Genomic DNA, 27,254 nt, shown 5'->3' with positions numbered 1-27,254 from the left:
ACAGAGCCTAGGACTTGCTGATCAGAAGGTCGGCGGTTCGAATCCCCGCGACGGGGTGAGCTCCCGTTGCTCAGCCCCAGCTCCTGCCAACCTGGCAGTTCGAAAGCACGTCAAAGTGCAAGTAGATAATAGGTACCGCTCCGGTGGGAAGGTAAACGGCGTTTCTGTGTGCTGCTCTGGTTCGCCAGAAGCGGCTTAGTCATGCTGGCCACATGACCCGGAAGCTGTGCGCCGGCTCCCTCGGCCAACTGGAAGGCCACAGGTTAGCCACCTGTTTTAATCTTGAAATTTGTATTTCAAGACTTTCTCCAGGGTTTCAGGCAGGAGACATCTGCAGACCTGCCTAGAGATGCTGGGGATTGAACCTGAGACATTCTGCATGCAAAGCAAATACATTTCCTTTGGAAAAAGCCGCCCAAGGAACATAAACACCTCAACAGGTTGAAGGTGGTAGTCAGAGGCACAACTGTACGGTATTCATTTATCATTTGAATAATTTATTTAAAGAATTTTTTTGCTTACCCTGTTTAATGATAAATACACCATCACACACCCACACCCTCAAAAAGTGGTCTAGAAAAGCCTTTTAATAAACATTGTGAGTTTTTAAAGTTTAGTATAATAGATACACAAACAATATATAAGCATTGCCATGTTTATCGAGATATTGCCATGTTTTTAATCTTTCACTCTTAATTTTTTTTGTAATAAAAGTTTATTAGTTTTCAATTACAGTCCAATAATAGCCTCATTGTAGCAATACTAATTTATAATACAATTATTAATACCAATCATTCAAATTCTGAATTATATAATTTAGTTAAAGTACTCCCCACCCCGCATGCTAGATTTGATGGTTTTCTTTATTTCTGCGTTCCAAAATCTTATATGTTTCAATTACATTCCAGTCATGATAATAATCCCTTATACAACAACTGCAATATTAATAACTTCTATTCGCGTTGACACAATAAATCATTTATAAAAATGCAAGTGAGGAACTCACAACTATATCCTTGTTCTTTGTGTGTGTGGCAATTCTGTCCTCTCACTCTTAATTATAATAATCTTTTAAGACATTTCAACCACTTGTTTTTAACTTTTTTATGCAGTAAATTCAACACTCCTTGCAAACTGCTTGATTTTATGACAAATTAAACAGTATATAAATCTTGCAAGATTAAAATAAGAGGAAAATATCAAAGAGCAAAGCAGGTGCCTTTGCTGTGCTGTTTTTGGCACTCGCTAAAATCATTTTTCTGCAGGCAAGCCTATCCAGACACGCAGAACTTCGGCATGTGCTTTCATCTGCTCTTTTGCTTATCCTTGCTTTTAATCATTATTATTTTTTCTGAATGTTCTAAATAGCTGCTTTCAACGGATAATTGGCGGCTTTTCCTGACAAAGGCACGTAACTGATAATTTTATTTTCCTTTTCTTCTTCGAGGTTTCATTACAATCAAGCGGCGTATAAATCTTGCGAAATATATATATATATGCACACACACACACAAACATTAAAAAACCCAACCGTGGCTTGCCTTGCCTTCAGCCTGCTGGGATATGGTGGGTTTCAGGCGTCGAAAAGAAAGTTGCTCGAGTCTCCCTCAGGGCGCCCTTCGCGCGTGCGCGCGCGCGCACACACAGACAAACACGCGCCGGCATTTAAAAAAACCCTCAAGAGGCGACGGCTAATAACGGCTAATAACGGCAGCGGCGGCGGCGCGCCTTGGTAAACCCCGCCAAAAAAATTTATTATTATTATTCTTTCCTCCGCGCGCGCTTCCTTCTGCCTTGTGTGTCCGTGAGCGCGCACACGAGGTGGGAGGGGAAGCGCGAGGGAGCGAGGGAAGGCGGGAGCGCGCGAGCTCTAACGGACTGAAGGGAGCGCGAGAGACAGCGAAAGGAAGCGAGCCTGCGCGCGCGCGAGCGAGCGAGGGAGGCGAGAAGGGGCGGGAAGGCCGGTGTTGAGGGAAGCTGTCGCCGCCGCCGCCGCCGCCGCTCTTTTTCTCCTGCTCCTCCTCCTCCTCTTTCGCTTCTGTTCCTCCGCCGCTGCCGCCGGGCATGCGAGGCGATGGCCGCGGGCGGCGCGTGGAGCGTTGAGGAGCGGACCTACCGCCGCTTCCTGGAGCTTTTCCTGGGCGAGTTCCGCGGACTCTTCGGCGCCGAGCCGTCGCCCCCCTCCGGCGGCGGGGCAGAAGGCGACGCGGCGCGGGAAGCTGAGGTCGAAGAAGAAGCCGTGAGGGGAGACGAAGAAGAAGGTGGCGAAGGAGGAGGGGACGGCGAGCCGCCGCCTGAGGAAGAGGGAGGAGGCGAAGAAGAAGCCGACGACGAGGCGCTGGACGAAGGCGACGATGCTGCTGCTGCTGCCGCCGGCGACGACGAGGAGGAGGGAGCCGGCGGCGACGGAGACAGCCGCGTCGGGGAAGCGCAGCCCGAGGAGGAGCTGCCCCCGGCTGTGGCCCCGGCGGCAGTGCCCGCTTCGCAGCCGCAGCCTCCCGCCCGCCCGGCCAGCCCGCCGCCGCCGCCGCTGCCCTCGCTGCCCCGGCCGCTCTCGGAGCACATCACCGAGGAGGAGGTGGAGGGCGAGTGCCTGGACCTCTGCCTGCAGCAGCTCTACAAGTAGTGAGTAGGAAGGGAAGGGAGTGGCGGGGGGGAGAGAGAGAGGTCAGCCCCCCAGCAGAACCAGCATCCTGGGGGGAACGGTGGCTGCCGTGCATATCGCCCCCCTGCAACCTCCGAAAAGCAGAGCCGTGCTAGGAGAAAGAGATGTTTCCATACCTATTCACAACCCGCCGAAATGCATAACCTTCATAGGAGAAACTGCTGTCGCTGGACCCTATAACCTCCTCAACACCCCCCCCCAAAAAAGCATAACAGATTCCAGCAGAAATAGATGTAGAAATAGCAGAAATTCTAGCATAAATAGATGTTTCTATACCTATTGATACTCCTTGCCCCCTGAAAAGCATAACCATTCTAGGGGAAACTGTTGTTACTGTACCTATAAACGCCCCCCCCCCCAACCCCGAAAGAGAAGCAGAACCATCCTAAGGGGAAATTGTTGCTGTAGTTTTTACCAGCTGCCCAAGAAACATAACCATCCTAGAAGAAATTGCTGTCGCTGTACATATTATATACCCCCCCCCCCAAAAAAAGCATAACTATTCTTGGGGAAATTGTTGTTAGTCCATCTATTACCACTCCCAAAAAAGTAACCACCCTATAATTAATATCATAATCATTGGTGATAATTGCTATTAATATTAACAATTCCTAGGATAGTGGTGTGTGTGCATGTTGTAATAAGTATAGTAACAATTTTACCTGTGATGGTTATGTACAATTTTCTCTTCCCCCCACCCCGCCCCCACCAAAAAAAGAAATCAGACACTGAGTTCAGAATAATGCAATTTGAACAGATGGGTTAAACAGATAAAAGAAATCCTATAGTGTTTATTGCCAGGCAAGGTGTATTGGCATAATAAATTGTAACCAAATGGAATCATTAAAGCCCCTGAACTTATTATCATTATCATTATTACCACTACCATAATTGTTAGCATTATCAGTGTTGCCACTCACGTGTTTGTTATTATAGTTTTAGGTTGGGACCCACTGCAAAAAAAACCCTCCTAGGAAAAATATTACTATATCCATTACAAAAAACTAACATGAAAATATAACCATCCTTGGAGAAATTGTTGTTACTATTCTTATTGTGTATATAAACTCCATATGAACAGACTCAAATCCTGTGATCATCACCTGAGGCTTTCTTCATGCGCTTCCTCCATGAGAGGTCCGACAGTGGAAAAGTCTCCCTCTGGAGGTGGTAGAATCTCCTTCAATGGAAGTTTTAAAGCAGAGGTTGGATGACCATCTGCCATGGATGCTTTAACTGAGATCCCTGCATTGCAGAGGGTTGGTCTAGATGACCCTCAGGTCCCTTCCAACTCTACATTTCTATAATTCTATGAATATAAGAAAGGGCCTTTTCTGTAGTGGCTCCCTGTTTGTGGAATGCCTTCTCCAGGAAGTCTTGCCTGGCACCTTCATTACATATCTTTGAACACTAGGTGAAAACGGTTTCCTTTAACTACACTTTTCACTGATTAACATTCTATGTCCTTTTAAATTTGTTTGTGAGAAGGGGGCTAATGGTTTGTTTTTGTTTTAATAAAAATGAATGGATGAATAAATAAATAATGATTACAATCCTATAAAAGATATCCTGGGGGAAATATTACCATTATTGATAATAATTATGATAATTTTTTCTAGGGTGGTTGTGTGCATTTTGTAAAAGTTCCCATGCTAAAACTAGCATAAATAAAATAATAAGTGTTGATAGCTATGGTGGTGGTGATGTTTATCAAAGCTGTCACCCCACTACTTTATTACAGTTGTATGGAATACATTGCTAGCAAAGACGTGCATAATCATAAGAGAAAGTATTCCTATTGTCATGGTTACTGTTTGTCATCCACACTTTCTTATCATTATACTATATTATATATTGCTTATTATTGCCAAGTACAAAAAAAACCACAGGGCAAATCAGTTGATTTATTTACTGAATGTTGATTTTGCAAGATAGAAATGAGAGCTTACATAATAAAATAACAATGGTATTATTATTCCCCGTACCTCATTTACTATGATTTTCAGAGTGTGTTTATGTTTTAAGAACACATAGCCACCATAAGACAATGAAAGATCAAATGTTATCCAACACACAATAAAAGGTCAACCCTGGATTAAGTGACACAGGTCAGCCACAGACTAGGTGAGTGAATCATAAAAGGTTCCTACCCTCTAGTCCTAGAACTGTATCTTCTTGGAAGACACATTCTTCTTTCCCAGTTCAGCTATGAAGTAGCTGGACTTACGAGGGAAACAGTACTTTTGAGCATGTATTAAGAACCCCACTTCCTTGGAAGGTGCACCAAGCCCCATGCTCAGCTATGGAATATTCAGGTTGGTGACAAGGAGGAGTGCTCTTGAGCATGTGCAGAGAGCCCCAGGATCTTCTCTTTGGAAGAGATGCCACCCTCTTACCACCTCAGCTCTGGATTGCAGATTAGGGGAAGGGGTCCCTAAACCACTGACCAGAAGTATATTGGTTGCCCTCCTGCTCTCCAGAATGTTCTTTCCTTTATCCATTGATCCCTTTTCCAGCTAATGTCAGGAATATGCAGATAAGGAAAAAGATGCCGTAGGAATGCTGAATCTTTCTTCCAACTCCAGGATCTTGTTTTATAAAAAGGAGTGTGTGTGTGCCCCCAAATATGTGCAGAATGTGTCATTTCCCTCAGCCTACTCTACTTTCTCCTCCTCCTCCCACGTCCCTTTCTGTCTCTGGGATTAGAGAACAAGACTTTTGTGTCAAAGAGGGTGACTTTGAGATCTGACAAATGCTCATTTTAGAAACTAGGGGCTGAATTCTGGGGGTCCTGCTGAGCTAATTTGAGCTAGAAACCAATTGCAATATTTTGTTTCTGAGAGGTGCCAGAGCAGCCATGGCATATGTCTGATGAAAAAGAGGGTGAATCCATGTGTGCAGAGTGTCATTTCTCTCCCCTCCATTTCCCCCTCCTAGAACAGTCTTTCCCAACCTGGTGCCCCTGGTTGAGGAAGGCTGCTCTAGGGTTGGAGAACAAAACTTTTGCTTGAGTGTATTTCAGGCTGTCATGAGTCCTTGGAACCATTTCTCTTAGAAATCAAGGGCTTAGGGTTCTTGCTGGGCTGAACCTTGAAATCTTTTTTACTTCCCCTTCATCCATGTTCACTCCACTGGAATTTTGCTTTTGAGGGGCAGCATTGTCTCTACTTAGCTGTGGGATTTAGGAGATACTGCCTGTAAGCATGTGTAGAATGTTGTTCCCATCCTCTTAATATGCCTCTGAGATTAAAGGACAAGGGTTCTATGTCAGAGATAAAATTGCAGGCAGGTTTGGTCCTCAGCTTCTTATTTCAGAAACTATGGAATGTAGCTCAGAGACCCTACAAGTTTAATTTAAATTGGGGCTCAGGCCCATAATTATTTTGTCCCCATCCCCTCACTTGAAGATACCACCTCAGTTTGAGAATATGCAAATGACTGTCCAAAAAAAAGACTGTGCATGTGCTGAGTGAACATATCTTTCTCTAACCCACCACATACAAGATCAGTCATTCTTCTTATTGCACATTGACATTTGCAGTTCAAGCTCGCCTGGAAGTGTGTCGTGTGTGTATGGGGAGGGGAGGCTGTCCTTACTCTGTGCTTACTCTTCTACCTGCTTTATTTCAGACTATTCTGTTGCCTGTTTTTATTTTGTTAAATCACTAATACTGTAATTGGATTCTTAGAGAAACATAAACAAAAGTTAATTAATTGTGACTAAGGGTATTCTGACTAAGTTCAAAGGTGCTTTGTTTTTTACTATATCACCTGTTCTTTGGACATGCATTGGCAATGAAAAGAGGTTCCTGGGTTTGGCTTGTAGGTTTTGAGCTGATCACAGGTGAGCTTTGAGTTGAAGTGGGAAGGACAATTGTTGGGAAACTCAAGGAGACTTCTTTAAAAATATAAAGGGGGAGTTGGCATCAGAAACTGGGGAGGAAGGTTATATTTCAGGGAGCAAGGTAGGAGAGGGCATGGTATGCATTGTAAATGAAAGGCTGATGGCAGCAAACATTGAAGTGGAGGCTTCTAACAGAATTGAGAGAATGATTGGCTTGGGTCTCAAGCTGACTGTTAGCAGAAGGGCTACAGAAGGATAGGCAAGGGAGTTAAGCAAAACGGGGTGACATTAAGGGCCAAACAGTTGTGTGATTGGATCTCTTAACTTCCTTTAACTTTTAAACAGCTCAGGGTGCTCCAAATGCTGTGAGACAAATAGGTTTAACCCCTTCCAGCATGCCATTTCCAAATAGAAATCTCCTTCAAACCTCTCTTAGATTTGTGTGAGGTATGAAGAAGCTAAATAGTGGGACTGATAGAATGTGAAGGAATGCTTTGCTGCAGGAAGGTTTATGATCAGGTGGCTAGGCTGCTGGAAAGGGTTATGCAACAGAAGATGTAGGGGGCCTTATGTGGGTGGGTGGTTGATTTGATGAGTCATCCTGAGGGTGAGAAATTTGGGAAGGAAGAACTTGGAGTGGGATTGGGTCCTACAGTGAGAGTGCCCTGGATGTTTTCCTCACTTCTAGCTCTCCTGCTGCTTCCATTCTTAAAGGATGGGTAGATAAGCGAAAAACATAAATTTTGGCAATGTTGTGGAGGGAAGATACCTCATGCCTCTCGTAGAATAGGGATGAGTATTTTAGCAGCTGATTGTTAGTGGGTAATGGGATAGGGGATGTGGAGAAAGAAGCAATATATTTGTCAGCTTGAAAGCATCGCGAGCAGGTCTTCAGGATAAGCTATTCCAAGCCTTAGGGGTATTTGAATTGCTGGCTGCAGTAGCTAGGAATACTTCATATACTGGGCTGTACAGGATTGTTCTCCGGGTATGCTTTGTACAAGATTTAGAGCACAAAGTAGGAGGCAGATGGGATCTATTCCCAGCATGAAAAGCCTGTAGACTAAAACCTTAAGATCAGTTACCCATGCTTTGTGCTATGCTTCTGCTTTAGCTTTGTAGACTGGAAGTAAGAATGGTTGTTAGTGGCCTTTTCTTCCAAAGAAACCTTTTAAGACTGATAACTGCTGCAGGAGACAAATGAACCTGTGAAAATATGCACAGCACGCAGGGGAGCTTTGTTACTGAGCTGATAATTGTAATAAAAGGTGTTACTCTATTGCCAAAGAAGGGAAAAGGAAATTTTACAATTACGCAGTCTTATTTGTATTCACTTGTGACCTCTGAAATAATAGGGCAGCAGAACTGGAACTTTAGAATAAAATGCTTGTATTTTTGCACATACGCATATCTACCTCTACCCAAACTGCTTTGTAGAAAAAGTATTGTGGTTTTTTCCAGTATGGTAGCAGTTTAGTCACATGAGATCACATTGTCAAAATGCCTTTTTTGTTTTAAAATAACAAATGCAAAAGGTTGTACACTGTGTCTCTCCAATATATTCAAATTTATTTCAGATATTTCTTTAAGATTTTAAAATAAGGTGCTTCTTAACTTTTGCAAAAGGAATACAGAACCTCTGCTCAGACAGCCTGCTTATAAAACTGAAAGGTAGTTTTACTTCTAAACTATGTTACCAGTAGCAGTATGTCATAATTTTAATCCTCTGGAGAGGTGCTGCTCATTTCCATTAATTTTCCAGTTCTTGCAAATCCTGTTTCTGAATTTCATTTATGCTATCCATGTTTTATATAGTTATAGTTCCATATGTGCTTTTAGTGCCACGTCTGGAGTACTCTGTCCAGTTCTAGCTATCACATGGAGTGTGTCGAGGGCAATTGGGCTGGTGAAGTGGTCTGGAAACAAAATCCTTTGAGAAACACTAGAGGGAGCTGAGTATGTTTATCCTGAAGAAGAGACAATTTAAGAAGAGACATGGTAGTGGTCCTTAAATAAAAGAATGGTTGTCATGGAGAAGATGCTGAACTGTTCTCTGTTGCGCCAGAGGGCAATGCAAACTATAACCAGTGGGTGAAGATTTTGGCTAAACATTAGAAGAAAACTTCCAGTGGTAGGAGCTGCCTGACATTGGAACAGACTGCTTTAGGAGGAGGCTTACCACTCGTTCACTGGAGGTATTTAGCAGGGCTGGGTGACTCTCTGTGAGGGATGCTGGAGTTGTATCCTGTACTTCATATCCTGCATTGAGCAGGAGGTTGGACTAGGTAATCTCCAAGGGCTGTTCCAACTTTATGATTCTAGAAGTGTCACACAGTATGTAAAGCAGAAATGGGGAAACTGTGGCCCTCCAGATGATGTTGGACTTCTACTGACCTCAGTCAACATGGGAAATGGTCAGGGATGATGAGAGTTGCTGAAGGGCCATAGATTCCTCATGCCTGACATTGTTTTATTATTAAGCAATGAAACAGTTAATATCAGTTATATGCATTTGAGGTTGGACTCATACATGCATTTTAAATCATTTAATTATAATGTGAGAATCTTTCCCTGTTTCTGTTAATGAATTTCCCCACCATTCAGAAGGAACATTTTCCTGATTTAGAATATCCCATAAATTAAATATAAACAAACAAAGGGATTGGGCATTCAGGGTGTTGAAGGGGAAGTAATTCAGGCAACTAAGAGCATGGAAGAAAATGTAAGTTCTTGTCTTTCTCTATTACATGTATGTGAGCCAAGAAAGCCAAGGCAGGAGAATATGGTGGCTTCTTCTGTGCTCCCTTGCTCTTTGTGTGTTTTCCTCTCCTTCATCTCACTGAATGAAAGAGTTTGGTTCAGAATTGAAGTGTCCTCCCTTTTCTCTTCTTGTTCCTGTTAGTATAGACATTTTTAAAAAGCAATTTAAGTGATGTTTGAAATAGGCCTTAATGTGTAATAGAGAGAGAGAGAGAGAGAGAGAGAGAGAGAGAAATTCGTAGCACTGGAAAGCAAAATAAATCACTTCACATTGGTTGCTAATTTAAAGTAGCTCCCTGTATAATAAATTATGGACCATTTTTAACTGGGTGGGGAACTGCATAGGCTCATGTGCAACCTTAACACAGACTGCATGCCAGTGAGGAGTGGGCAAGAGGCAGAGCAAAGAATGTGACCAGCCACTCAGAAGTTTCAGTGTGTACCACCTCTCCATCCAGGCATGCAGGAGGCATTATCACAGTTCAAGGACACATTCTAGCCAGCCAAAAGCACTAGATGATAATACAGAAAGGGCATAGCCTGGGAGAGGGCTCCATTTGACCTTTGGGCCTGAGGTTTGCTGCCCTTGACTTGCCAAAATATAGTATAGAAGAAAGTGCTACCAACACCAACAATGTGTTTTTCATGGGCTGCCTAGACTTCCTTCTTTAAAAACAGACAAACAAACAAACAAACGAATGAATGATTTTCACTCTGCTCATCCCAGAAACATTCTGCACATCTTCTAGATGTTACTGTCAAGAAAAGCAACAGAACCTTAAGGAACATCTTTTTGTTCAAGAAATCTACATATCATTGTGTCCTCTCCCAGAGATCAAGTCATTGAGAAAACAGATGTGTGCTTTGAAGTAAGAGCTCAAATAGATGATATGTCAAGATGTTCTGTCCTTAGATTATAATTTCCTTGTGGGCTGAACTTATCTCCCAAAGTGCCCACTTGTTGTCTGACTTCCTGTCTATAGTCCTAAATAAGCACCTGTGTGAGATGTGTCTTGAAATAAAATTAATAGCTCTGCATGTCAATTACATCTTGCCTGTCTGAACAGTAGATCTGATTCTTTTCCAGTCTTTTCCAACTTTTTGAATAAAAAAACCTGCTAAATGTATGGTAAGAGTAGTTGCTTTGGCTATGCCTACTTAATGAAACAAATATAGAAATCCTTAGTAACTGGTCAAAAGTATTGTTGCTGTTCTCTCTTCAAGTCATTACAAAGCAAAATGCATGAACACAGTTTTTAATAGGACACTTCATAGGGAAGCAAACAGTGTTATACAATGATAGATATAGAAGAGAGCTGCCCTTCAGTATTTCAGTAATTACTATTGAAGCTGAACAAGTTAGCTAGATTGCATAGTTGCTCTGCTTATATTTGTACTTGATGGAAAACATAGCTGCAGGCAACTAATGACTGAACTGGTCAATGTTTTCAGGCTCTGACTATGTTCATCAGTTTTGAAAGCTGCATGCACTTAGCTTCAATAGCTTATAGATCCTAACCAACTCGGATTAGTGAAATTCTGAATTAAAAGAAATGCAGGCTGTAATTCTGTACACACTTACCTGAGAGTAAATCCCGTTGAACAGTGTGGCTTCCTTCCGGCTAGATATGTATAGGATTTATTTATTATGCCCCCCCCCCTCCTTACATTTATATTCTGCCTGTTCTTCAATCATGGAGCCCAGTATGGTTTACAGTGGTACCTTGGGTTACATACACTTCAGGTTGCAGGTGCTTCAGGTTACAGACTCCACTAACTCAGAAATAGTACCCTGGGTTAAGAAATTTGCTTTGGGATAAGAACAGAAATCGTGCAGTGGGGGGAGGTCCCATTAGCTAAAGTGGTGCCTCAGGTTAAGAACAGTTTCAGGTTTAGAATGGACCTCCAGAACAAATTATGTTCTGCTACCCGAGGTAGCACTGTACATGTAATTCCCATTTGGTCACCCATAAAGGCACTGACCATACCCAGACTTGCTGAGATATTCAGCAAGGTAGTGGCCTCTTGGGGGTTTTTACTGCACATTAAAATTTACTTTGACTTGTTGAGTTGGCTCCAATGGCATCCTGTTTCACTTGGACTGTGTCTTTTGCTGATGGGAGGGTTGTTTTATACATTGTTCTAGTGAATAAGTGAGATTAAACCCAGATGTGTTATCTGGTGGAATGCTTCATTGTACTGAAAGGATAAGATAAATCATGTCAACTAACTGTCTGGAAAAATTATAGTTGAAGATGTTCCAGGGGCTAACATGAAAAATCTGTTTTAAAATTTCGACAGACATTTATATACAGTAGATGGGTTGTTGATGCATAAGAGGTCCCCTCAATCTGCTACAAATATATGACCTCAGTTGGAGAAGATTTGGCAGAGAAGTAGCTACAGGTTTAAATGCAGCTGCCCAGTAGGAGCATAATCTGTGGGTTAACTAAGCATGGAGTCTGAAGAGATTGAGAAGCAACATTATACAAATGCAGCCTTCTGCTTTCCTTTTGACAAAATATTGAACCTCCTCAAATTGCTGCTTACAGATCACTAACTGGTTAAACAGGAAGCTAAAAGAATGGGTGGCTTTCATAATGGAGAGAGTTACTGGAAGAGGAGAGTTGTATAGCAGTGGATTACAAAGTTTGCTTGGCATATAACATCATTACACCACTTCCTCACAATATAAATTCTGAATTTAAATTGATATTTGCCATATAAGTGCTAATATTGCTACTTGTTCCTATAGCTGAAGTGATGTAGAAAATGTAGTATTACTTGAAGGACTTGCAGTTGAAGCTGTTATGTAGCCCAGCTATGAATAATTTAAGATTCAGATTTTATATACTCTTAATTAATTAACCCTGCTTTTCCCTATTCTGTCCCCTTTTCCAGCCACTTCCAGGTTGCCATGATGTGCGCGGTTGCACACATATCAAACACCCCTAAATCAGTCATTACCTATACCTATACCTAGAAATGTTAGAGGAATGGATATTTGAAAATTGTTTCTGGGATTAAGGTCCCTCTCTTAGACTCAACCACTCCTTAATGTTTTCATTTACCTTTGTCTCTTCCCCTCTCAAGAGCATTTTATCTCCAGGAGACCCTGATTTGCTTTGTTTTAGAGCTGTAACATTTTTTCTGGCATTTCTCTCTCTGCTTCCCTCCCCCACAAATGTTCTTAGCAGTTAACTGTTATAGAAATTTATTTTTCTTCCCACTTATTAGATGCATTTGGTATTTAACCCGTAATCTGCATTTAACCCATTTCTAAGAGTATGTAATGGAGGGACTTCCTAAGGTGGCACAAATTTCTTACTGAGGTCCAGCGCCGTGGGCTTTCTGGTGGTTCCCTCACTGTAAGAAGCGAAGTTACAGGGAACCAGGCAGAGGGCCTTCTCGGTAGTGGCACCCACCCTGTGGAACGCCCTTCCATCAGATGTCAAATAAATAAACAACTATCAGACTTTGAGAAGACATCTGAAGGTAGCCCTGTTTAGGGAAGCTTTTAATATTGGATGAATCATTGTATTTTAATAATATGCTGGAAGCCGCCCAGAATTATTATTATTATTATTATTATTATTATTATTATTAACCACCTACACATGTATTCAGTGGGCTAGAGGTGCTGAATGGTCCTCTACGTATTGTGGCTTAGGTGCTGAAGATTAGTTTTTTTTTACAAAAAGTTTCTGGCCTTTTTTCTTTCCACAGTCCTTTGCCATGGATCTGCAAAGCATATTGTGACCCCATAATAGCTTTAGGACTCCTTTCAGTTGTGTGTGTGTGTGTGGGGGGGACTTTAGTCCCTTCAGAATTTTGCCAGATGACACCACTTCAGCCACTGTTTCTCTCCCCAGGCCACATACCTCACCAGCTCTACTTTGCACCTTCCTTGAGGGTTTTTGCCTTGGTGGAATATGTCCTTGAACTTTGATAATGCCTCTACTTGCCTGGACGAAGGATAGGGATGTGTGTGTCTAAAATGAGCTTATGGTTCGAAGATAAATTTTACATTCATTGTTTGGCCTAGTTTTGCCTCTGGCCCCAACCACCACAGACGCATGACCATGCTAGTTGAGTGGCTAGATTCTCAATTTAGGGAGACCAGTTAGGGTCAGTAGCTTTGCATGCTACCTAGAGATGTTGTTTCTGTAGGGAAATTGATGCACCCGAAGTTAATTTTCTAATCAATGTGGTTTTTTCCAGTTTATAGGCGACATCCATTAATCCTGTTTACTGGGAAAGGTTTTGTATGCCTGTAGCACTCCCCAGGTAACTAAATGAGTCTCTGAATGCTTTCTGTAGGAGGACCTTAAACCGATGGATAAACCAGAAGGCCAAAAAGAAAAGGGTTTTTTTTTAAAAAAAAAATCTGGGTTACTGAAGCATATGATTTAGAACTGTTCATTCAGGTCCAATAGAAGACTTAGAGGCCCTGGTAAAAGAAAATGGTCCTGAGACTTGGAGGAAAGCTTTGGCAGATTATCGTCTGGCACAGCTTGTGAGCAGAATGTCCCAAATGCTTTGCCAGCAATAGAAGCAAACACAAAACCTTTCAGTGGTGTAAACAGGAGCACTGCTAGCTCAGAAATGAGCTATTGTCCAAGAGGTGGTAAATTAGCCACTGCTTGAATAATGAGGCTTTTTTTCTCTAAGGAAAGAAAAGGGGGTGCTGTTTTAAAATTGGGATGCAGATCTGCATGGCCCTCTGTTGAAGGAAATGAAAGCAATTGAAAAGAAAGAAAGGAGATGGGACTGTAGTTGAAGATGGGACATCTAAAGATGGTGGCATTCTGGGCTTGTTTGAAAGCCAAGGGTGGGTTTAGGGAGGAAAGGAGATTGGGAGAGACGTAAAAGCATATGGGAGAAAGTAGTGAAGTTGGAGACGGGCAGCAAATGAACTAGTTTGGAACAGAAGGCAAGTGGAAAAGGGAAGACTGTAGGGGTAGAGGCAATAGGAAGGGGAAGCAGGAGGGTCCCTCTGTGTGTGTGACGTGTAGGGAAAGACAACTTCCTAAACTCATGCCTCAGCAACACATCATATATCTCCTGTGTATCATAGGGTAAAAAAAAAGTTATCAGTAAAAGGTCGAAGCATGCATGTAACAAAGCTGAATTGGGAGTGAAAGTTTCACTGTTGAAAGGGAAACAACTTAATGTTCAGAAAAGAGGAGCCAAAAACAACAGCAAGGGATGACATTTTAAACAACTGTATATAGTGAGACATTGTTCACAAAATAGATACTGGCATGTAGAAAATGTCATTTTTACAGAAATGGAGGAAAGTAATGGAAAACCTAAAGGAGTGGGGATTGCTTTAGAATATCAATCCATGAATAATGATCCACCAGTAAATGGAGAACCAAGTGCATTGACAATAATGAATGTATGTAGCTAAAGGCTGAAAGTCTGATAAAGAAGCTAGGACGATAGGTTCTCAGGTGTTGAAGGCAGTGTAGTGAGAGCTACAAAATTTTGTTAAGTGAAAGTTGTAGAAGTTTAATGTAAGGTTAAGATAGGAAAGATATAAGGAAAAGCAGTGGAAAAACACAGCTAATATTTTTATTTTGCACTATTTTATTGTAATTTAAAAGAAAATTGGTACATTTTATGACCAAACTACTATTAAGATTAAAGGAAAGCCTCAATCTCAGAACTTGCAAACACCTAAGGTTTTGTGTGAATCTTTTATCTTTGATTCAGAAAAGCTGGAATTTGATAGACTTTGGTGTATACAGTTGTGATGGTCTAACTAGCTTCTCACCTTCATCTGAATGGTTTTCATTGGAAGAATCAACCACAGGGCAGAAATGGGAGTGAAGATAAAACACATTGACACTTTTAGAAGAATAGTAATTACATAAGTGGTAGAAAAGTAACATCTTTTATGAATGGAACATGTTCTTAGAATGTTGGAGAATGTTCCTGAAGAGACAAAGCATCCATTTCACATGTCCTCATCTTGCTCTTCAGACTAAGCACTTTGCAGTTCGGGTGTGGAAAAAGCTTTGATGCTCTAGTAGTAACAGCATCTTTTCTGTAGCAAATTAGATTATCCAGTCTGAGGCTATTTCCTTTAACTTGATACTGCAATGCCAAAAGCACCAATTAACACTGTGAGGAGATGCTGGGAGTGAGAAAATGAAACTGACAAGGATCTTTACTGCCTGAAATAGATTAGCACAGAAATGTTTTGGTTTGGCCAGACTGTTACAGCTAGAATGTTATTAACAAATCTTACTAGGTTATGCCAAAAGCCTGTAAAGATGAGGTTAATGAAAACCAGCATTATTTATTCTTTCAGTTTTCATCCTTTGAAGACACAGATTCTGTTGTCTTCTGTAGTAGAACTTTGGGGCAAAAGCTCAACACTGTGGCTGTTCTAGAGTTTGGTACTCTCTCTCTCTCTCTCTCTCACTCACACACACAGAGAGAGAGAGAGAGAGAGAGAGAATGAATCCTGTTGATGATGGCTCTTCTAAGTACAGTGGTACCTCGGGTTACATACGTTTCAGGTTACAGACTCCACTAACCCAGAAATAGTACCTCGGGTTAAGAACTTTGCTTCAGGATGAGAACAGAAATCGCGTGGCAGTGCGGCGACAGCAGCAAGAGAAGAGGCCCCGTTAGCTAAAGTGGTGCTTCAGGTTAAGAACAGTTTCAGGTTAAGAACGGACCTTCAGAACAAATTAAGTATGTAACCAGAGGTACCATTGTATTATTGTTGACTAGTATTTGTCTATGTCTTCCACAGATACGACCTATTCAGTTTCTAGAGCTTCTGGGAATGTATTTTCAGTTTACCCAATACTATGTTATGGCATATACTTTGCAATGTGAGTGTTATGCTGTTCAGATTCACTGGAAGTTCTGCCGTTCATAAAGCTTTATAGTAAGAAGCAGATCTAAGATTGCGGAACTCTAGATGCTGTTCCCACTTCAGAGACAACTATGCTTACATTTAAGAGGTGATGTTTGGGGTGTATTTATGCCTTTAGTAAACTTGTGCTGCTTGTAGTCTTTCACCTGAGATTATTTTTTCTGTAAAGCTAGGTCAAAATATAGCAAGCAGCTTCTGGGGCTGTAGTTAGTACAAAATGGGGTGCTCCCAGTGCATACTGCCTTGAGGGCAGGGTACAGGTGTGATAAATGTCTCCCCCTGTTGACTCAGTCTACTCCATGGATGCTTCTCTTTGCTACTGTTCTGACTAGCTGGTAACTTAGGAACATAGGAAGCTTCTTTATACAAAGTTAGACCATTGCTTCATCTAGCTTAGTTTCGTTTACTCTTGACTGCCACGACTCTCAATATTCTCAGGAGTCTTTCCTAGCCCTACCTGGAAATGCTGAGGATTGAACCTTCAAAATGAGTTTCATATGTTTTCTAAAATCTGGAATATTCTGCAGAAGGTTAGCTAAGAATTAAAAAGTAATACAAATATTTAAATAGATTCAGGTACTTAAGCCATTTAATTATATTTTTCTCCAGGAGTGTTGTATTTCTGTTAGAAAGATGAAATGAATATCCCCGCTGGGTAGTGACTGAGAGAACACCAAGTGCTATTTTTCCATGAGAAGGACATACAGATTTGCATTAATTTGTGGAATTCTTGTTGTGTTCAGAATTGAGCATAGAGAAGAATAATTGTTCTCTGACAGAATGACGTTTGCCTTCTGAATTGTTGCCAGAGACAGATGGTTCTGTCTGATGACACACAGACAAAAGTTCCACAGTGGGAAGAATGAAATTGTCTCTCAAGGCAACCTGTCTTAAGCATCCTACCAAGGAGTAGGATGTTTAATAGCTGGCCTTGATAGTCAAATGTTGTTACTTATAAGCACTGAGATGAGGGCTTATTGTTTTTGCTCCATAGAAGCAAAATAAGTGCAACCCTTTTGAGCCTGCTGCTTTATGAAAATGGCTTTATAAGAGAGGAGCCAACATGTGTATTACAACCTGTCCCCTCAGTCTATGATCTAATGCTGTACCCTAGCACAAGAAGTAACCTGGCACCGTCTTGAAGGTTAAGAAAAATTATTTTGTTGCTCTTCTAACAGTATATTTGAAGCTTTCCCAACTAGTTGCCAAAACCAAATTTACGGGGCAGTAGGTATATTGCCTTTTAAACTGTGTGTGTGTAGGGGGTTGTTGTTTGTTTTGTTATTATGTATTTTTGTGTATTTCTACTGTAAATCACACTGTGATCATTGAATGAAGGGCGGTATATGAGTTAATAAATATTAATAATAATTTGAACAAAGTTGAGGCATCTTCTTGCATTTGTGTAAGTTAAGATGGCAACCGTGGTCAGAACCATGTTCAGTTTATGGAATACTATTTCGTCATTAATTTTACCAAATTTGGAACAATCAGAAAAGATTAGTATGATATCTGTGATATATTTTGGCGATCACCTGGAATTAAGTCCAAATAATCTTGATCCAAACCTTATAATCAACTATGCTTGACTGCTACACATTCTTCATACTATGTGTAATTTTATAAAATTACCAGCCCCTTTTGGACAACTTCTTTAAAAAATTGAAAATGCCCCAAATGCATTAGTCTTGCCTCACAGGGAAGTTTTTCCAGCCCCCTTGATCAATATAGTTGCCCTCTTCTGTAACTTTTCAAGTTCTTTAAAAGTTCTAAACCAGAACTTATTTTTTAAATTGTCAAAAATTGTATATTTTAGGAGAAACTTTAGGAAGGATTCATTCTCTCAGTAGGGGCAACTTCAGGTTTTTGGGGGGTTTTGGTCATTATGTCAGCTTTAAAAGGGGAGATGGTGGTTGTCCATGTTCTTCACGTGTTGATGCAACTGAGTAGAGTCTTGTGTGTGAAGCAGCCCTGGATTTCTAGCCTTATTGGTTGTAGAGTGAAAAGTTGGCTCTTCAGTCAACCACACTGAGGGTCATTGATGTTAGCTTTTATTGTCGCTGATGGACCGAGTTGGAATGTCTGACCAGCAAGGCTCCGCCTACTAGGGGTCCAGTGATTGGGTGATTTGAACTAAGAGATTTTGTGGACATTCGTGCCCTGTGATACGACCAGCTGGGGTGAATGTTAACATCCACCTGCCCCTGCATGATCTGCCTGCCCGGGAATGGTGGCAGGACTGTGAGGGGCTGTAACCACCACCCACCCAGAATGGGGTTAAGCTCTGAATCAGCCCCTTTGCCAACTGTTGTTGGCATCTGCCTGCCACAGGGAAATGGCTCATCCTGATTTACAGTGCAGTTTGTTAGCAAGGGGATAGCTCTTATCTAGACGTAATTAAAAGTCTATATTTTAATTTGCCATTAACGAGTTGATTGATTCATTCATTGCATTGGGTAATCGATGAAGACTTTTACTCCTACTTTATAATTTTTCCCATGACTGATGAGATGTAAAGATTATTATAGTTTGAGCATTACTTTTCCTTATTCAGACTTTTAATTACATGTTCTAACACCAGCTTTTATTTAATTGCATGTTACAACTCAAGAAGTATACTTTCTTGCAGGCAGGCTTTTTTAATATTTAAAAAGGCAGCTTTTATCAAAAGTGGAAGGTGAAATAGTCTAATGAATGTGGTATGGTAGTTATATGGTTCCCAGCCTCAGAACAAACCAAGTTCTAAACCAGGGTTTAAAGTTAGTTTAGGATCCTGGCTTGTTCTGAAGCTGGTAGCCATAGTTTTCTGAAATCTATGAAGCAAGAAACTGAGGCTAACTGAACAGTTAGTTATAGTCAGTTTATTTATATGCCATACTTTCTACAGTTTAACAATTAACAGTTCATTTAAACTATATATTTAAAAATGAGGATAAAACTTAACTGACAGGCTTACTAATTGCATTCAGACTATCAGAAAGGGAAGAGGGGTGTGCTAAGTCTATTTTTTATTTACTATATTACAATTGTTTTGTATTTGCTTGTATCATATATTGGTCATGCTCAGAGTAGATCCTTTGAAATTAATGGACATAGCTAACAGGTCCATTAATTTCAGTCTGAATAGAACTGAGTTGGGCACAACCTATTATTATTATTACTACTACTACTACTACCACTGCAACATTTTCATATACTACTGTTTGGCCCAAAGACCCCCAAAGATGATAAAACAAAATACAATATGTAACAAAATATAATAACATGTCATAAATGAGCACAAGAGCAAAAATGACATTGTTGGAAGGCTACATAAAAGCCTTTGCAAGCTAGAGAATTAAAGTGTGCTCTTGCCAGAAAGGGAAGAGCAAAGGGAGTACATGCTTAGGCAAAAGTCTTCTTCTGAACTAATTGGAACCTGGGTTCAAGTACTCACTCAGCCATAATGTTCCCTGGGTCACCTTGGGGGAGACACCTCTTAGCCTAACTTACAGGATTGTTGTAATGGGTAGGAGGGAGAGAACTGTTTGTGTGTTCTTCTGAGGTATCTACAGGAAGAGTAGGCTAAAGATGTAATAAAATAAACAATCATTTTGGCAGAAAGCCATTAGACTGATTTTTTTTTTAAGTAACTAGAATTATTATGTTGGGTCTTTATGTGTTTTAGTGGCAAGTTGCAACATCTCTCTCTAGCCTTTAGACAAATGTTTCTGAAATTTATCATATTGGGCTCCATGCCATGAAAGAACTAGTTGGGCCCACTCCATGACTCCTACAACTGGTAGATAGCCACAGTTGCTGAGAACACTTGCAAGTGTCAGTTGTACTGTGTGGGTGAAAATTTGCATCCCATGGTGCCCCTTTTCCATTTCTATTGAACTGATTGAAAAGGGAGAAAATGGCACTCTTCATGACTCTTGAAGAATGCTTAGCAACTTTCTGTACCTCCCAAGGAAGGCTTACTGAATGCACTCAGAACCTTGAATCTAGAGCAGGAAGTGAGGGCTGATACACAAAGGGTAAGAATTGGCTGGTGGGTGAAAGGAGTCTTTTCCCTTCTATGTTCCTAAACAATAGCTGAGGAACACACGTTCCGGCCCTAAAGGGACACACGACCAATCCCTGCTTTTTCCAAATGTATCCCAAGGCAGCATTCATACTTGTTTATTGCTAGGATAAATAATTTAAAAGGTGGGGGCATGGGCGTAGCCCATGTTGGGGGGGAGCAGAACCAATGTGATTGGTCAGTTGGGTAAGTATTTCTATTGTTTTACTTGATGGGGGGCAGCTGCGCCCCTGCCCCCTCCTTGGCTATGCCCATGTGAGGAGGCATGTCCCATGAACCTCTTTCATGTGTTGATTTCCAGGAGGAGAGATTTGGGGGGATTACATGCGGCACTAGGTATGATCTTGGGTAGTTTCTCACAACTGGGAGTCACACATACAGTGTGGTGCCTATGATCACAGTGAGAGAGGCTGTCATTTGCTGCAGTTAAACTCATCTGCTCAGAGATCCTGGAAAAGGGGTGATTAATGCAGTATTATATTGGTCCAGGCTGAAGCTTCAAGGAATAGGATACTCCTTCCTGTTTTCAGAGCAAGGAAACACATTGATAAAAGACAGGTTTGTGGCCTCTGCTCTTGTTGAGAGTATATAGTAAGGTTTGCCACACAAATAGCAGTTGCACTGCACAATAATTCATGTTACACACTGATTACCAAAGATTATGTATCATGTATCTTTCTCTGGTATGGTGGCCAAATTTAATTAACGTATCGGTGCATGTTGCTGTGGTATGATTCTTCCAAGCTTGGAATTCTTGATAAAATGCTTGTTCTCTTGGTCTCTATGTTGTTGGAGTTTGCTATGCATTGCCTGGGGCTGAGAGCCCAAGATATGTTGTTTTCGGCATACTTCTGCTTTCCTATTATGGGATTGATATTTATATATGATCTGGCAGTTCTTAATCAGTGAGGTTATCTTCAATACTACATTGAGCAGGTGTAAGAAGTACATATGAACTAAAATTACTAAAATGTCTATCTGGTTTTATTTTGCATGGATGAAATGCTTTAGTGCTTTTATTTTTTTAGGCTTTCATTCCTGATTGATTCAGAATCACACCATCTTCCTCCTGCATTGTCATTTACAGGAATGAATAACACTAATTTGTGTTTTTTGTTTTGATGTGTTCAGTGTTGATGTTTTTATTTATTGTGTTTATTGTAATTGGTTTTAGTATTTCTAATGTGTTAGTCGCTTTCGATTGTTATTATGAGTAAAGCAACTAGTTATTGTTAATAATAATAGAACTGTTCACCACTGATACTACTCTCTTTCTGAAAAATACTTCTTTGGATTCAAATTGATTGGAGTGATTGATACAGCTGTGCAGAAAACTTCCCCAGACTTGAATTGTAAGGAAAAAATAAATCAGTTATGAATGTGACAGAAGGCATACAAGTAACACGAGTTCATTCTTTTTCATGCTCTGTGCTGAGTAAGTTGCTGTCTCAGATGGCATAAGACAATAGTCCAGGAGTGTGGGACCTTTTTGGCCTATCTTCCCACCCACTCAGTTGGGCAGGACACCTCACCTGTCAATCAGTGTTAGAAACTCAAATATAAAAGCTAATTGCCAAAGGGCTCCTTAAACCAGGGTTACAGTCACCAAAACAGAATGCCTAGTTGCCATTTTGGCTCAGGTGGCTTGAAAGTCATATTCTTCAGTACAACTTTTGGTTCCTAAAATTCATTCTAAATATGCAGCTAAAATATAACGGATAAAATTCTACAGGATGTGTTGCTAGTGTTTGAAAACAGTCAAGATCCAAAGATCCCCAGCATTCACCTTCAGATGGTGGAGATGTCAGATGCCATATTGGAACCTGCACATCTTCATTTGGTCACAAGTGGCCGATAGCCAGGTGCAAAATTTGCTTGGCACCTGGCAAATTTTGAACGCTGCTGTCAATCATCTGATGTCATAATAACACCACATGATTGACACCTGGCAAAGTCTCTTATGCAATGGTTCCCAAGTGCCTGACAACCAGCTGGCATCTTTACCTTCCCCACAAATGATGTCACATGATGACAGGTGAGCCAAAACAGCTTTGTGGGCCAAATGCAGAGGTCTGGTAGGCCAGAGGTGCCCTCAGCCTGCAGTAATAACTTGTCCATGGTTGCTTACAGTGTAATCCTATGAATGTATACTCAGAATGAAGCCTCATTTAGTTCAACAGGACTTATTTTAGGTTGTGTGTAGGATTGCAGCCTCACTGAAACAGTGGATGATTATGAGTGAAATGTAATGCATGAGTATATTCCAGTCACTGTTCTGTTTACCCACTTTCCAAGTAGTCCCAGTTCCATTTAACTCTTGGGTCACTGTTGTTCCCAAATGGGAAGAAACCCTTGTCAATGTCTTATTTGTAAATCTTTGTTTTGCTTATTTATTAGTTAAATTCATATCTTGCCCATCCTCTGCTAATTTTCAATGGCAGAATCTGTTTAACACTCAGTTGGTCCATTTGTTCTTTATTCATAATATGCAGCATTGTTGTGATTAGTTTGCTGCACAGTGGGATTTTGTTCTATTATGATGCCTATTGCTATATATGGATTGGCCCAAAATGCAGTTTCATTTTGCCTTTATTAGAGTGCCTAACAGGATCTGTACAATATTTCTGTTTGGAAGACCTGTGGCACTAATATTTTTGAGAGATGACAGGTTAGGACAATGTCGTCATTATACAAACAAAGGAGATTGCTTTCTGATCAATGAAAGACTTCCTTTGCCATTGTATTTCAGCTTAGAAATTGCTTTAATGTTTCTTTCTGGTTTTATGAACTGCTGTAACAGCTTCTAAAAACTAAAGGCTGTGTTTTTACTGGTGTTTAAGTTGGTCATGTGAACATATTGTTGTCCTTAACCTTAGGGCTTTTCTGCATCTTTCAGAGTCGTGTGGGGAGCCATAATTCTTTATACCTCATGGGAAAAAGAACTGTATGACATGGAAGAGGTTAATGATTATTCTGCTCTCTACTGCTATTTGGCTTATCTGGTGCACCAGTAGCTTCAAGTAATGATACCATGTCATTCCAATGCTCCCTATGTTAGATGAATGCACTAAGCCTTTTTATAGGGCAGCTGGAATCCTCTCTGTCAGGGGTAGTCAGCCTGGTCCCTACTGCCCACTAGTGGGAGTTTCAGGATTCCAGGTGGGCAGTAGGGGGTTCTATGGCACACGTTACTGCAGCACTGGTGGGCAGTAAGGAAATTTTACCATCAAGAAAGATGCATTAGTGGGTGGTAGGTATAAAAAGGCTGACTACCCCTGCTCTATTCTTTTCCCCTTTTATAATCTCTCTGGGCAAATTCTGCAATGGTATATTTGAAACTTGCAGTCATTTTCTTGTCTGGAACTAGAGAAATGGACAGGAAAGTGAAGTGCAAAGGAGATTAAAAGGGACATGACGGGTTGCCACAGGCAGCAGTCATATCTGATTCAAAGATTTTCATCCATCGACAGCTTTTAGTGCAGCAAGCTAGATGAAGGTGTGGAATATTTATCATAGTGTAAACTGTATCCATTTCAAATATTGTACCCACATTGGTTCATAGGTCTTTAAAAATCCAAAGTGGGGTATACATCGTTAAATATCAAAACAATACTTTAAACAACCACAGTTTCCTCAAGGTAAAATATCATGGTGGCTCCATTAAAATGAAAAGTGGAAGCTTCCAATCTTCAAATATGCAGAAGAGGAGGGGAGAGTGGAGTGCACAAGCTCAGGGCTCATCACAGCTTATTTACATAGTGGGAAGCTATGGATTTTTGCAGCATCTAAACTATCTGCAGCTCAAATCTTTGCATCTGAATTAGTTTAAATTGAATTAGTTTAACTAATGAATCCATCCAAATATCTCAATTAAAAGGTTGCCTCTAAGACGGTGAGATTTTTTAAAACAACTTTTTGTTTCTGTGCTTTTATGTGCCATAGTTTTATTTCTGTAATACCCCTTGGTTGAAGCAGCTGCTAAATAAATATAAACTAAATCTACAAGCAGGACTACTTAGGTTCACTACATGTTTCAAAGCACTGAAAGCAAAAAATGGGACTACAGTGGTACCTCGGGTTAAGTACTTAATTTGTTCCGGAGGTCCGTTCTTAACCTGAAACAGTTCTTAACTTGAAGCACCACTTTAGCTAATGGCGCCTCCTGCTGCTGCCATCCCGCCGGAGCACAATTTCTGTTCTCATCCTGAAGCAAAGTTCTTAACCCAAGATAATATTTCTGGGTTAGCGGAGTCTGTAACCTGAAGCATATGTAACCTGAAGCGTATGTAATCCGAGGTACCACTGTATTTTGATTCCCGGCATGGATTATCTACCTAAATCTGGTGCTTATGTTCCCTGCTGAATCAACATGCATTTTGTGGGGGTTGGGATGGAGCAGTGTTTGAAACTCCCATTGTTCTAGGCACATTTTGCGTCAGGGAATTTCATTAGTGTGAACAGTTTCTGAGCTCTGGGTGCAGTACTGCACCTAAGATTTCAGATTAAAACTGCAGAGTGGAAGGAAAGGAGGACGTTTTTCTGCTTCCCCACTTCCAGCTGATCTCTGAAGACTGGAGAAGAGACCCTCTTAAGAATATTAGGGGGTGGGCAGGGGAAGGACTAGACCTTGTGAAAAATGAACATAATATTTTATCTGCAGTTTATTCATTTTCAGCTTTGTATTCTTGTTATCAAAAAGCGCACCTACACATTCTGTTGTTGCTCCCATTACCTAGGTTTAAGGTGGTGCCATTTAGCTCCTAGCTTTCATATCTCAATTTCTAACACTGGGGTGGAGAGAGTGCGAATGCTTCCTCCTTGAAGTCTGCCTCACATTTTTAGGCCCATTGCTTCAGGTTGCTGGTGTTACAGCTGTTAAAGGTGGCCTGCCTGCCCTCCTTTGGGAAATGCATAGTTTCATAAAAGGTGTTCTGCTAAGTAGCTTTCCAATAAAAATTGCTGCAGAAAAAATATAGGAGTTACCCAAAAGATATATAACCTTGTCATATCCAATAATTGTACTGGAGTATGTAATGATTATTTCCATTTCTTCTTCAACTCTTTTTTAAAAGGAAGCACACCTGTGTCTTAAGCAAAATGAAGCGTACTCCCTTGACCACAAAAATTATACCTTTTCTCGTCACATACTAGACATAATTATTATTTCTTCTGCTTCTCCATGGGATAGTCAGGGGAGGATGCTTTTGTTTTCCCCAAGGGGTATGCTAAAAGAAGATGACATTGTTCCCTTTTTCTTTTTTCTTGACAAAGACGATTCTGAAGGCTGTAAGTAGAGAAAAGAGCTAAGGCAGCACTTTCTATCACTTCATACAGTTTTTGTCCCCAAAAAATGTAAAATAGAATAGATTAAAATTTCCACCATTGTCTTGGGATTTTATAGGAATAAATATTTCATAAATGTTTTCATCATAAGCAGGGCTTTTGTCAGCCAGAACTTACTGAAACCTCTCAGGTGGGCACCATTGCCATGATAAGAGAACAGGGGAGGGGTTCATGGTGAGTTCTGGCACCTCTTTTTCTAGAAAAATATCACTGATCATAAGACATTATCAATCAATGTCTTCTTCGTAGAAGCACACCATCAGTGACGAGAAGCAACTAATATCTTACTGACTACATTCATTCAATAGGAATTTTCATGATATACTGAAGCTGTGTGCTACAATTTGTGTGTTTCAGGCAGCTCATAAACATTTCCATAGAACACAACTCTGCTATTTTTTTGGTAGTAGTTCATATAAGGTTTTTAAAAATTGAAATAGTATATTTACAGTGTATTTCTGTACGTAGCATAGAAAGAAAATATTTGACAGGCTATAAAAAAAATGTAAGTGTAATTAGATAATTTGTTTATAGGTTCTAGTGTCTTAAATCTAAAAGTTTTTTTAAAAGTCTCTAATCATTAGCATTTGGCCATCTGTAAGAATAGGGTATATACTGTAAATATCACAATGCCGTGGACAGTGCTGGTGGGCATGGCGGCATGTTAACTAGACAGATAAAAATGTATTGTCCCTTTCGACCTCACTGCTATCTGCCTTGCATTTTTTCTTTGTAAAAGATTATAACATTTTGGCTCTCCAAAGCAGTGTGTATGTTCACATTAGCATTCTGTGACCCAGAGATAGCAGGTGATATTGCGCTGAGTAATGATGCCTGGATCATGACATAACAAAGATCCTTATTGAATATTAGCCAAGAGATTACTGTGGTTACCCTTGTATGCAATGCCTAGAGACAACGACCATGTTAATCTCTTGATAGGCACAAATCTGCATCTAAGCAGTGGCGCAAGATATGTAGGACTGTTCTGTGATACTGGTGTTACAGTACTTCAGTTTTTTGTTTTTTTTCAAAGGTGTGGCCATGATAATCCATAAAAAGTCTCTACTTTCAGTTGTTGTTACTGCAATAATTGACCCAGGAGCTCACCCCTTTGCGGGGATTCGAACCGCCAACCTTCTGATCAGCAAGCCCTAGGAGTAAATAAATTACAAATACCATAAATGAATAAATAACATCACTTTTTTACACCACAAATGAATAGGCCCGGCTTTCTTTTTGGTTTCCTAGTTCACTGTGACAGCCCAGAAAATAAGCACTAATCTCATTTCTCTTCTACTTGTAGCACCACCACTCTGTTGGTTTTTATGTGTGCTAAAATAAGAGCAGAACATTTTAACAAAATTCATAACATTCAATTCTACACACATTCTAATTGGTATAATTGCTCTCTGGTAACTCAAAATCAGTACTGAGTGTACACTGCTCAAGAAAAATAATAATTACCATAGCAACAATATGTGCTACCTCCTAAAACATGGTTCATCCTCTTAGAGGCACAGAAACACAACATGCAAACTCTTTACACAGATTTGGGGAGGAAATAATCTCTCCGTTTTTCTTTCAAATAATTGTTAGAGGCAGGCTGGAGATGTAAAGTAAATATCAATCAATGCTTGCTCCTACATACTGTATTTCCTCTCTAGCTATTACTGTATAG

The 27,254-nt window shown here is 40.6% G+C and overlaps 1 protein-coding gene across 1 annotated transcript in view; it reads left to right on the top strand.

Annotated features, from left to right (window-relative positions):
- Positions 1–1,833: 1,833 nt before the first annotated feature.
- Positions 1,834–27,254, top strand: part of PPM1E (protein phosphatase, Mg2+/Mn2+ dependent 1E) — an 88,357-nt gene continuing 62,936 nt past the window's right edge. The window contains exon 1 of the mRNA XM_083715104.1: positions 1,834–2,625. Within this exon, the coding sequence (XP_083571230.1) occupies positions 2,075–2,625 (551 nt within the window). The 5' untranslated portion in view covers positions 1,834–2,074. The remainder of the gene's footprint in view (positions 2,626–27,254) is intronic.

This window comes from Podarcis gaigeae (assembly GCF_964106915.1).
Source record: "Podarcis gaigeae genome assembly, chromosome: 15".
NCBI classification, from domain to species: Eukaryota; Metazoa; Chordata; class Lepidosauria; order Squamata; family Lacertidae; genus Podarcis; species Podarcis gaigeae.
The sequence above is the reverse complement of the archived record's forward strand: the minus strand, read 5'-3'. Positions and strand labels throughout refer to the sequence as shown.